Here is a 13,560-nt window from a genome sequence, read left to right on the forward strand (position 1 = left end):
GTGTCAAGACTCTGTGTGGCACAGGACAGAAAGTAGCTGCAGAACATAGTTACAGAAACTGGCAAGTCTGTAAGTAAACAACTGAAGTTGCAGAGTTGAATAGTTGAAAGTAACAGCGAATTCTTAAGGCATAAAAAGAATAATTAGGTATAGAACAACATAGTACTTGTACAGTAATGTGTTAGGGCTAGTTAAAAACTGAAATACTCACAGCACAATGGAGTGATGTCTTCCCTGTTTACATTCACTGTGGGGCTTCAGGAAGTAACTGCTAATATTTTAGCAAAAAAATGTACACATTCTGACCATACAAATGAATATCAGACATGTGGATTATGCAAAACGAGTTACACATGCATTTTTTCCTATTTTCCACGAACGTTTGCCACATCGCTTGGTACTGTCCAACACTGGCCATCTATCGACTCCGCACCAAGATTGAATACTCAATATTCAATTTCTTCATAAAAAAAATTGGAATACAATTTTTTACTAGCCACAACTAGAAATTATATGGGTTAAGCAATATTTAAAAAAAAAAAAAAAAATTTTATTTGGTTTGAGTATTCTTTAAGCACACGTTACTAATGGCAGTATCTGTCTAGCAGGAAAAATGGCTACAGTGTACTGAAAAAACAACGTCCAACTGACAAAAAATATTAATACACAAAAAACTATACTGGTTTCATGGTATTTAATGGTATTTTTTTCCCATGCATGACTGGATGTTAGCCAGTCTACTGCAGTAACTGCAGTGGAAAATGTGGTTAAGAATAACCTATACACCACTGTCATGAGAATTATACATTGTACAAAAAAACATTTTAATGTGCACACAAGTATTAATACAGGTTTGCATGGCCCCATAAAGTGATAGTTTTCAAGGTGGTGGCACTAATGAAGAGAAGGAATCACATTGCATTAGAGCTGCAGTCAAAATATAGAACCTTTTATTGAACAAATTTTGCAAACAACTTAAACTAGAATTTTTACAACATATTTTCAACCAACCAAAGAGGCATTTAGACTTAGTAAAATATCTAGAGATGCTTGTTAAATGTTGTATTGCATTGAAAATGTCTTAGAAAAGGAATGAATAGTAAATATGTTTTGTAAACCAACTACATTTTCTGTTAATGTTAACAATTTCTGTCCACTGACATGTTAGCTATATGAATTGTAATGGCGTTGGTTATCTCGATCCACCGCTTGCTTTATTTGTCATAGGCAGTATATCTAGCAAAGTTGTCTACAAGTGTCCTCTAGCTTTTTCAGTTTTACCTGAGGACGTGGAGGGTGCCAATCTTAGTTCCATACATTCATGATACTCCAAAGCATGTTTGCGGCTAAGGTGGCACAGCAAATTGCTCATGTTGCCGCCAGCTCGACCGCATTTGCAGTAAATAGTTGTTTGGTCCACATCTGACTTTTTAAAACCAAAGTATCTCCAGACAACAGACATGGCTCCTTTTGTCGGCAAAAGTTCTTCTGTGTCATCATGCTCAACTTTATCGTCTGCTACAGTTTCAGTTTCGGAATGTTCTCTGTCCATTTTCACCGCTCAATACCTCCACTAGCGCATGTACTCCATTGCATGTGTGTTTAGCGGTGTAGCAGTGAAAAAGGTCCCGACTTAAACAGTTTCCTTCTGCGCCACATTCCGAATGTTGTTTAGGCTATTTAAACCGGTGTTGCGGTATAAGAAAAATCCATATCGCAACAAAAATAAAAAACAGTTTTCGGTATAAACTGGTATACCTCCCATCACTAACACAAATCATATACATTGCAGCACAAATATTTAAGGAAAATACACTAAGGTGTCAAAAAGAAAAAACATGATGAAGAAAGTCCTACAAAAACAAAATTGAAAAATAATAATCAGACACCATACAAGTCAAGTAGCAGTACAATTAATACACAGTTAACAAAAAGTGTCATGTCGCAGTTCAACAAAAGGAACCTCTCATGCATCAAGAGTTACGCATATACAACTGTGGGATTTGGGAGGACTGCCAGTGCAAGCAACAGTTACAGCAAGTAAACATCGAGACAAAAGTCAAGTGAAGTGCCAATTTGGCTTGTCTACACAATTGCCATGGCGTTGCTCCATTTGTTAATACCAAAATAAAATTTATTTAGTGTTTCAATATTTCGAAGGAGAAGGCACATCACCCTATTAGTAAGACATGCAATAACTGAAACATTTGTAAGGCAAATAAAACAAAATACTTCACTGGTAAATATAAATCCGCAAACACTGAATTTGTCTTTTGTTTGGATTTTAAAGATAAACTACTGTTCAGTAGTATAAACCAAAAGTGAAAGCAGGCATCATCTATCCTACTTACTTCAATGAAGTTTTTTGTATGTCAATTTCTTTCCATAGTTAAGCTGGTTAGAAATTTCACTTTAATGAATCTATGCACTTTAACTTAATTAAAAAAATTAATTTATGGGTGCCCATAACACAGCGGTTCTGCATTCACACTGCACAGCACTCACAGAATCAGTGTACAGGCCAGCTATTATATCCAGCAACCTTGAGGAAATCCTGCAATTGAACACTTTATGAAAATCGACAAAGGCTACAAAGAAACTCTGCCAATATTCACGTTTACACTCCATGAGAATCATCAGTGCCAGGATGAGGTCGATGGTAGATTTCTTAGACGTAAAACCAGACTGCTGCAGTCATTGGTAGGTAAGCAAATGATAGTGAATCCTATTGAGGACAACCCTAGCAAGGACGTTACCTAAGATCAAGAGCAGTGTCATCCCCCTGTAGTTGCCAAAATCCAGGCGATCATCCTTCCCTTCCCAGATAGGGACGACAAATCCCGTTTTCCAGTCAGTTGAGATGACACCAGTCTCCCAAATGGAAGCAAAGATTGCTTGCAATGCCAGGTGGCCAGTCTTACCACCAGCCTGGAGAAGTTTGCCCTGGATACCAGAGATCCCTGCAGCCTTCCCTACCCTCAGCTGGTTCCCAACCTGTACAATCTCAGTGAGATTGGGTGGTTCACTGCTAATTGGAGGATCAGCCTCAAGAACCGTGGACCCAGAGATATCCAACGTCCTAGCTGGAGGATCAGCTTTAAACAGTTGCTCAAAGTAGCCAGGCCAGTGGGTCACAACTGCAGTGTTATCAGTAAGGACCATTACTTCTGCCACCTTGACTGTGACTCTCTGAGGAACAGATTCAGATGTGCGAATGTGACAGCACTCGTTTAAAAAACCACCATGTGGTGCAGGGAATGCTCAAAATTGCATGAGGAGCATTTGAGCTGCAACCAGACAACGCAGGGTTTAAAATTAAGGTCAAGATTCAGCAACAATCTTTTTTCCAATTGTAGAAATTAAGTTGTACTATGTTTAGACTTTTTTATTGCAAACTGTTATGTTGCACTTTGCCACAATTTAACAGTGGACAATAAAAAGGTAATTATACAGATACATTTAGGACACATTAACAGATAAAACCATAACAGTAGACAGCAGTAAAACTCGTCATAAATATAAAAAGTTACTGTATGATTTTTTTAATCCATTTCTATGAATACATATTAAATATAGCACTTGCCGTTATTGTGAAAAATGTGCTGACTTAATACTACCTCACAGTAAATCCATATGAAATTGTTTAATTAAGTAGCTACTATGTATTACAAGTGGCTCTTTGGGAAGTATATTCCTTAGAGTATTAAAAAAGAAGTAGTATAAAGAGCACTGTATAAAGGATGATCAAAACATTTTATTTTCTTTCTACATATCAGTAAACCAGTTACACAGCAGGGATTACAAAAATCGAAAAGCACATTGGCAAGCGCTGTAGCACAGAAATCCCAAGCATGGTTATTGTCTGTATGAAATTTCCATGTTCTCTTGTTCCTATGTGGGTTTTCCTGTACTTGCACAAACACACACATCTCTCTATTATATAAAAAAATCTTATAATAGACTTTTTCAGAGAAAGACGAGACATTTTCAGAGAGATAATTTCAAGTCCCACGAGATAAGACTTTGTGCTAAGAGCTGAATTGAAAACCTAACAGGTCCAAGCAGGGGCGGAAATAAAAGACAAACTGTAGAAGAAGTAAAGAGAAAGAGTAGAAGACAAAGTAAAACGCCGTAAGAGGTTCAGAAATGTTGAAGCGATACACATGCAGAGCAGGTTAGAGAAAGTCTCAAAAAACTGATAGTAAAGATCACATTAGCGCTAACAAATGGAAATTATTACTCGGTGAAAAAATGAAAGAGCGAAAAGAGATCAAATATATTGACATAGGTGATATGACAAAAAGATTTGTTATTTGGTGAAAGTGAAATCCAAAAACACTACTGGCAAAATATACAAATCTACAATAATCTGTTCACATTCGCATCATTCAATGCTCAAAACATAGATTTACAAGATTCGGGACCACACGCTATGAGAATCTGTCGTCCCGCAAAAATTAAATCTACTACAAGTTTAATTTCAAAGAAACCACACTTTTGTCAGGTTTATATTTATGATCACAGAGAAGCAAGGCAACATAAAAAGAATAGAATGAGTTAAACGATCAAACGTATTAGAAATACTACAGCCAATAATGGATACAAATCCATATGTTCAGAAGTATCACACTTTACACGCGATTTATCTGAAAAACACGGACAAAGAAGTTTTCTTGGATTTCTATATGAATCTGAAAGATCACGCTCACATATATAATAAACCAACATGTGACAAATTGTCAGTGATAGTAGTTTCAAAAGATATCAAAGACAGAGTTACTTTTCGTGTTAATCCAAAAGCATAGCACGATTCATCGCAAGCAACGGATCCGGGAAATATCTAGTGCATAGGACCCACACGGGTTGGTGAACGAAGCGAGCAGGAGACAGAGCCCCCTAGTCGTTCAAAAAATAAGAACTGTGAAAGCAATCATTTGCCCTAAAAATCACTGTATCAATAGAAAGAGTAATAACCCTGAATACTATTATTCCATTTCAAAATCCTTAGTTTTTATCTATCCATATGGATGGACTTTTACTTCTTAATTATGACTATTTTAAATTAAAAGTGTATACCTGTCATTTTAGATGAAAGGTGGAAGCATCAATATGCAGAAATCAAGTGACTTTTAAAGTTACATCTACTGTACATTTAAGGGTCACAAGGCAAGGTGTGAGATGTGAAAAGCAGGAGAGGGGTTTACCTTGAAAAACAAGTATCTTTTGGTTTGCTGTCTGTTTAGTTTCAAGATTGTCAATTTACAGAAAAATTAGGTTTCAAGTACTCATATAAAAATAAGTAAATATTCTAATGTAGAACATAGGTTAAACATTCTAAGTGCTACTACATGCAAGTTTAAACTTAACGTGTCTTCATCTACTTCATTAAATATTTAAAGCTCAAAATCTGTGTGTATATGTATGTCCGGTATACAAATGCGTGATATGTGTAAATTTTAGCAGAGATTGGTCCTATATGTATATGGTATTGAAATTGTCAGAAAAAAACAAAATTATTAAACATTTACAAAACAGCGAAAGTGCTTCAAGTATTGCTTCAATTTACGGAGTAGAAAGAAGAACAGTGAATGATTTGAAGTGTGATGCTGATTATTTAAAATCAGCTATACAGAAACATGCAGGAGAGCATGTAGAAGCCTGCATGATAGTAATGCTTCAACCAAAAATGACACTAACCATTTTATCAGCTGGGGATGTACTGTTAAAGTACTTATTCTGATTGGAAGACGGATAAATCACACTGGAGTCAGTTTCCAATATCAAATGACAAAACTAACATGAAAAGCAATTTGTACACGTGGAGTTGAATGCTTCTGGCGGCTGTGATGGCAGCTGTCTTTTACATGAGTTCTCTCTCACCTCTCCTTCTTTCATTTTGGGACAAACTTTTTTATTTAAAATTATTGATCAGTTTATTTATTTATTATTAATTTGGTCACTAGCTTGTTACTACCAACTTTAAATGAGCTTTTTTTAAAATTAAAGACATGTTGCTGAGATTGCCTTCCTTTGGGCCTGCCACCTGCAGGAGAAATTGGGGCAGAGTGTGATGTGACCTGGCAGAGAGGTCTTGGCAGACTGGAACCCAGATACATAAACTGATTCTTGGGATGTGGAATCTCATATATTGTGAAGAGGAGCACCTTAGGTGAAAGATCAATGATCAATTTTATAACCGCATCATCAGATTTGTGGCCATATGTTCTGTACACTCGGGTGGCCAACTGGGTCAGATGGGTTGGTGGATGGTTGGGTCCTGGCTAGCCCAAAGAGTAGTGAAGGTGGACTGGAAATGTCTGAGGGATGCCCCTGTACAGAAGACTTTCAACTCCCACCTTGAAACAGCTTTTCCTGTGTCCCAGGAGAAGGCTGGAGACAAAGTTCTAATGAACCTTGTTCAAAGCCTCCATTGTGGAATCAGCTGCCAAGAGCTGCAGCCTGAAGGAGTCTCTTGACGTGGGAACCCAAGGACCCAATGTTGAACAACAAAGATGAAGGATGCCATCAAGCTGAAGAAGGAAGCCTTCTGTGTATAGTCAGCACAGAAGACTCCAGAAGCAACAGAGGGCTCTGGCAGGCCAAAAGGAATGGGCAGTCAGGGAAGCAAAAACTGAAGTGTGGGAGGGATTTTTCAGAGAGATCATGGAAAGCAACCAATCAAGCTCAAAGAGGTTCGGCTAGACCGTTGTGCAGCTTAGAAGGGAAAGGAAGGTCATCCCCCTGGCTGTTCTTAGCAAATGTGGAAAAATGCTGACCCAGACTGAGAATTTAGTCTGTCAGTGGAAAGAAAACACTGAGGAATTTCTAAACCTGACCAACAAATCCTCTGTGGAGGAAGCAGAGCCAGAAGCTGATGGGGAATTAATACAAATTTCCCTGAGATGGGTCACTGAGATAGTTAAGCAACTACAGTACACACTTGCAAGGCCTAGAGATGGATAAGATAGTCCAAATATGCTAAAGGCTCTGGACATTGTAGGCTGTCATGGCTGACATACCTTTTCAGTGTTGCGTGGTTGTCTCGAGCAGTGCCCCTTAAGTGGCAGACCAGGGAGGTGGCCTCCATTTTTACTTTCTTGTATACAAAGTATAGGGAAAGTATTGTACTCATTCAAAGATTCCATTTCGAGATTTTTATTAATCTCAACGTTTTAGCCCTCCCTGAGTCCGAAAATACCATTTTTGGAATTATGTCTGTCTCTGTGTGTGTAGCAAACATGTTAAGTTGAGAAGGCTTTCACTTAGGTCAACCAAATTTTTCATACAAGTATCAGGTACAAAACGTAGATTTCTATCAACTTTTGGGCTACTTCTGTTAACCAGAAGTGGTGCTTTACCTTTTATTCAGCAACTTAAGAGTCCAATTTATTCAACTTTACCTTTATAATGGTACTTTACCTTTTGTTCAGCAGCTTAAGAGTGCAATTTATTCAACTTTACCTTTATAATAATTGTTCAATATATTATTAATTTGATTTTTTGTTGAAGAGTAGAATCCAGGAGAGGCTCAAAGTAGAGCCGCTCAACCTCCACATCGACAGGAACCAATTGAAGTGGTTCAGGTGCTTCCTGATCACCTCCCTGCGGAGGATTTCTGGGCATATTGAGCTGGGAGGAGACTTTAGGAAAGCCCAGGGCTCACTGGTAGGATTTTCTCTCCAAAATGGCCTGCAAACACTTTGGAATCAAGTGTGGCTGTGGAAAGGGATGCAAGGGCCTTACAGATAAGACTATTGACAGATGGATAAAAAGTAATGTGGAAAGAACTCTGAACTTGTCCGTCTCCATAAAGGTAAAATATTCAATCACTTTTAAGTAAGCTGGATGAACTTTAAAATCTCATGTCAAATTCAGGTGCTGTGGCATTTGCTTATTGTGAAGAACTTCTTACTTCAGATGCAATTTTAAAGCTGGATGGGATTCATCTCATAGGATTAGACAAGAGCGGACAACGCAAGAATAAGCAAATGAGTGATGGTTAAAAGCAAACGCATTACAATTATAGCTAAAATATGTTATTTACTATTTAAAATACTGACTGAATTAATACATGTTATTGCCTAGGTAAGTAAGTTGCATCATTCTGATAAATGTTTAATTAACTCTGGAACAGACGTTATTCACGTTGTACTAACATTCTAATTAATGAAGCGTTCTCCTAGAATGCTGGTGGATTTAACTAGGGAGACATTGAAACAAACAAACATAAATTAGCATGTTTCATTTGTGGACACAACAAGCCAGACCTGCTCTACTCGAGCAGAAATGTCTTTACATGAAACCCTGAAGAACAAAAGATAATTTCTGAAGATCTTATTGCCACCTACAAGCCCTGTGATTGGCAGCAGCAGGTCTCTTACTCAAACCGGAATTTTTAATGCGTGGATTTTTAATATCTATTTACTTCTTGTACTTAAATGATTTTCATTACAATTTGCACTATAAAGTGCATATAATTGTATGTGACAAACATAATTTGACTTGATGCACAAAATTAATACAGCTGAAGAGACAGAGAGTTTGGGAGCACTGATACAGCACGTTGCCGTATCCACCACATGGGTGAACTACCTTAGGATCCCAAATTAGGACCCTCAGCACCAAACTTGAATAGAGTAGTTTGAGGTTTTTACAGTTGCTAGAGTGCCAATCCAATACTGATTTTTTTTTTTTTTTACATTTCTAATTGATCGATTACTGGAATTACAAGGATCTAACACCTTAAGTAAAATACTGTACATGTTGAAAACATAATTTGTAATTGTAAACTGTGATCTTGCATTTTTATAAATTTGAATAGCGTCTTTCTATAACTTCTATAAGTACTGACCTTTTCACATTAAATTTGATACAAAACTGAACAAATACCGGTCTCGTACCTGGACTGGAAAAGGAGTTAGTTACAACTCTGGTTACAGTGCCAGTGTGAAATTATCTTAAAATAAAATATCTGCCGTCACCAAGCAATCAACGATCATGTTCAGCTTATCAGAAACAAGCCAAAAACATGCTAGATTAGTTATTAACCACTAAATGACCAAAATAATATATTAAAAATGCATATATTATAGCACATTCCTTGCATTTCTTACCTTCATTGGGGAAATGTGTGAATGTGAAACCAAACCATGCACATTCTCTATCTGTGAAAGGTTCTTTTCAGAGACATGGACCAGCTCTGGCCCCTTCGCTTCATGGGTGAGTTGAGGGGAGTTGTGTTCCTTTGGTGACGTGTCTTCATCTTGGTAGCGGTATTTCTGTAATAAATAACACAGGAAACTTGAGTGCGCAAAAGAAACTTTCAGATAAAATGCGAATAATCTGGTGAACAAATTGCATAAGAAGCCACAACACTAATTTTTCTTCCACAAAATGTGCACAGTAAAAGCATCCCCTATAAATATAAATGCATACTGCAACTAGGAGCATAATAATTCACATTAGCTAAATCCAGCTGGACTTCAAGTAGAGGACCCAGACATGGTACACTTTAGCCACTGGCACACATGCTTTTTTAACCTTGTCCACTTAAAATCACAATTAAAAGTGAAGCCTTAGCATGCACACATGACTATGTAAAACCCATGCAGTTGCTATGAAGGATATATGAATGGGCAAATGCTTCACTTTCCAATGCCATTATCTATACTAATAAAAGGCAAAGCCCTCACTCACTCACTCACTCATCACTAATTCTCCAACTTCCCGTGTGGGTGGAAGGCTGAAATTTGGCAGGTTCATTCCTTACAGCTTCCTTACAAAAGTTGGGCAGGTTTTATATCGAAATTCTACGCGTAATGGTCATAACTGGAAGCAGTTTTTCTCCATTTACTGTAATGGAGATGAGCTTCAACGCCGGGGCGGAGTTTCGTGTGACATCATCACGCCTCCCACGTAATCACGCAGTACATAGAAAACCAGGAAGACCTAAAAAAAGCGCTGAAGAAAACATGCATTATATAATTGAGAAGGCAGCGAAACAATAAGAAGCGAGCGAGTGACATACAGTGGTATGAAAAACTATTTGCCCCCTTCCTGATTTCTTATTCTTTTGCATGTTTGTCACACAAAATGTTTCTGATCATCAAACACATTTAACCATTAGTCAAATATAACACAAGTAAACACAAAATGCAGTGTTTAAATGATGGTTTTTATTAATTAGGGAGAAAAAAAAATCCAAACCTACATGGCCCTGTGTGAAAAAGTAATTGCCCCCTGAACCTAATAACTGGTTGGGCCACCCTTAGCAGCAATCAAGCGTTTGCAATAACTTGCAATGAGTCTTTTACAGCGCTCTGGAGGAATTTTGGCCAACTCATCTTTGCAGAATTGTTGTAATTCAGCTTTATTTGAGGGTTTTCTAGCATTAACCGCCTTTTTAAGGTCATGCCATAGCATCTCAATTGGATTCAGGTCAGGACTTTGACTAGGCCACTCCAAAGTCTTCATTTTGTTTTTCTTCAGCCATTCAGAGGTGGATTTGCTGGTGTGTTTTGGGTCATTGTCCTGTTGCAGCACCCAAGATCGCTTCAGCTTGAGTTGATGAACAGATGGCTGGACATTCTCCTTCAGGATTTTTTGGTAGACAGTAGAATTCATGGTTCCATCTATCACAGCAAGCCTTCCAGGTCCTGAAGCAGCAAAACAACCCCAGACCATCACACTACCACCACCATATTTTACTGTTGGTATGATGTTCTTTTTCTGAAATGCTGTGTTCCTTTTACGCCAGATGTAACAGGACATTTGCCTTCCAAAAAGTTCAACTTTTGTCTCATCAGTCCACAAGGTATTTTCCCAAAAGTCTTGGCAATCATTGAGAAGTTTCTTAGCAAAATTGAGACGAGCCCTAATGTTCTTTTTGCTTAACAGTGGTTTGCGTCTTGGAAATCTACCATGCAGGCCGTTTTTGCCCAGTCTCTTTCTTATGGTGGAGTCGTGAACACTGACCTTAATTGAGGCAAGTGAGGCCTGCAGTTCTTTAGACGTTGTCCTGGAGTCTTTTGTGACCTCTCGGATGAGTCGTCTCTGCACTCTTGGGGTAATTTTGGTCGGCCAGCCACTCTTGGGAAGGTTCACCACTGTTCCATGTTTTTGCCATTTGTGGATAATGGCTCTCACTGTGGTTCGCTGGAGTCCCAAAGCTTTAGAAATGGCTTTATAACCTTTACCAGACTGATAGATTTCAATTACTTCTGTTCTCATTTGTTCCTGAATTTCTTTGGATCTTGGCATGATGTCTAGCTTTTGAGGTGCTTTTGGTCTACTTCTCTGTGTCAGGCAGCTCCTATTTAAGTGATTTCTTGATTGAAACAGGTGTGGCAGTAATCAGGCCTGGGGTGGCTACGGAAATTGAACTCAGGTGTGATACACCACAGTTAGGTTATTTTTTTAACAAGGGGGCAATTACTTTTTCACACAGGGCCATGTAGGTTTGGATTTTTTCTCCCTAAATAATAAAACCATCATTTAAAACTGCGTTTTGTGTTTACTTGTGTTATATTTGACTAATGGTTAAATGTGTTTGATGATCAGAAACATTTTGTGTGACAAACATGCAAAAGAATAAGAAATCAGGAAGGGGGCAAATAGTTTTTCACACCACTGTATACAACCATATTCATGACTTCTGCTACTTCGGAAACAAAGCACGATGTAAACCTACACTTTAAATTAAGTTCATAGACAGGCTGCCGCTGGCGTTTGTAATTTAGTGCCTGCCCATATAAGGCCGTCCGTCGCGGCAATCCAATAGCAAACCCCACTAAATATTCACGGGTTAAGGACTGTGCTTATGCAGAGGAAGATGAGATGGTCAGGGTGGTGTTTGGAACAAACTCAGCGAAACTGCGAGAGAAAGTTTTAAGTGCCAGGACTAAGGTAACATTAAATACAGCCATGGACATAGCACGAGATGGCACCAGCACAGCTGGGAAACTTCAATGCATGTACACCGGCGGCTCACGTGAACTGGCGAGTGCACAGATAAAAGCAACAGTTCCAAAGAGCGCTGAACAAAACCGAATTACACAATTGAAAAGGCAGCAAAAATATGAAGCGTCTCATACATACAAGCATATTCATAAATCCAAAACAAAGCACACGTTGGAAAAGTCAATGTCCGCTAAAGGAAGACAGTGTAAAAAACGTGCATGCAGTGTGTCAGGTCTCAGATAAAGAAGACGAGCTGTTTATTGATGCAGTAAGAAATGAATCGATGAATGAAACCTGTCATCTTTACAACAATTGACAAACACGGAATGTAACTTGAACACAACACATCCTACAAATACGAACCTGATTGAAAGAAATAATGATAATCAAATCCTTGATGACAGCAACACTCAGTAACACTCACAAAACAAATACTGTATATTGACAGTCATGTTACGTTATTTTTAAAATGTTCCCTTTTCTTTTCATAGCTTTTTAACACACTACTTCTCCGCTGCGATACGCGGGTATATATATATATATATATATATATATATATATATACAGATCTACATACTCAAATAATGGATACTTTATTAGCCATCAATGATTGTTTTGGTAAAGCCATACTCAGTGTATTCATTAGATGAGCGGTAAAAAGTAAGAGCGAGGGAAGGATGACTTATTGAGGCATGCAGGCTGTAGTCTTGGCGTCAACTCTATCTGAATTGCGCGATCACATTTGAAAAAATATATCTTTTCAAGTTCTATTTAGTCCATATGTGTCAAACTCAAGGGCCTCAATAATATATACTGTATTATTGTTATTAAAGCCCGGGTATATGAAGCGCTGGTAACACAATAAACTACAGATCCCATAATGCAGCGCTTCAGCTGCCTTGCCAACACTTACCGAGTTAATCAAGTTATTGCGAAGCTAGCTCACACGATGCTGAAGAGAAAAGTTGATTCTGAAAATAGAGCCTTTAAAAACCGATGGGAGGCTGAGTATATGTTTACTAAACCCGTGTGTCTCATTTGTGGAGCTAATGTGGCTGTAATTACAGAATTTAATCTAAGACGGCACTATGAGACAAAACATCAGGTTAACCTGAATGCAATGCAGAAGATACAGAAAGCAGCATAATTAAATAAGAATCTGACACTTCAGCGGACGTTTTAACCCGTGCACAATCACAAAGTGATTTCAAGTGAAGCTGCTTTTATGGGAGACACAAATGCACCAGTGCACCTTGCCTCACTTTCCCTGTTGCCAAGTAATGTTAAACCAAGTCGTCACTACGGTGTTCCCAAATCGCACTTTGCTGATAAACTGGCGCACTGAGTTTGCACGGCGCTTTGGTGACTTGAAGAACAAAAAAAGTCCGTCTACATGCGGCTCAAACCTTGTGCATGTTTGGTAGCACATATCTGTGTGAGAAGCTCTTCTCAGTGATAAAGACTAACAAAACAGAACACAGGAGTCGCCTCACTGATGAGCACCTGCAATCCATCCTGAGAATCTCCACAACACAGAACCTCACACCAAACATAAACGAACTTGTGGCCAAAAAAAGATGCCAGGCGTCCAGCTCTAAAATG

At 38.3% G+C, this 13,560-nt stretch overlaps 1 protein-coding gene across 15 annotated transcripts in view; it reads right to left on the reverse strand.

The window, feature by feature from the left end:
* dlg1a (discs large MAGUK scaffold protein 1a) overlaps positions 1 to 13,560 on the reverse strand; it is a 562,325-nt gene that overhangs the window by 338,563 nt on the left and 210,202 nt on the right. For all 15 annotated transcript variants that reach the window (XM_039758348.1, XM_039758430.1, XM_039758380.1 and 12 more), the window contains one exon: positions 9,114 to 9,278. In XM_039758348.1, the coding sequence (XP_039614282.1) occupies positions 9,114 to 9,278 (165 nt within the window). The remainder of the gene's footprint in view (positions 1 to 9,113; positions 9,279 to 13,560) is intronic.

Source organism: Polypterus senegalus, chromosome 1 (assembly GCF_016835505.1).
Source record: "Polypterus senegalus isolate Bchr_013 chromosome 1, ASM1683550v1, whole genome shotgun sequence".
Taxonomy (NCBI): Eukaryota; Metazoa; Chordata; class Cladistia; order Polypteriformes; family Polypteridae; genus Polypterus; species Polypterus senegalus.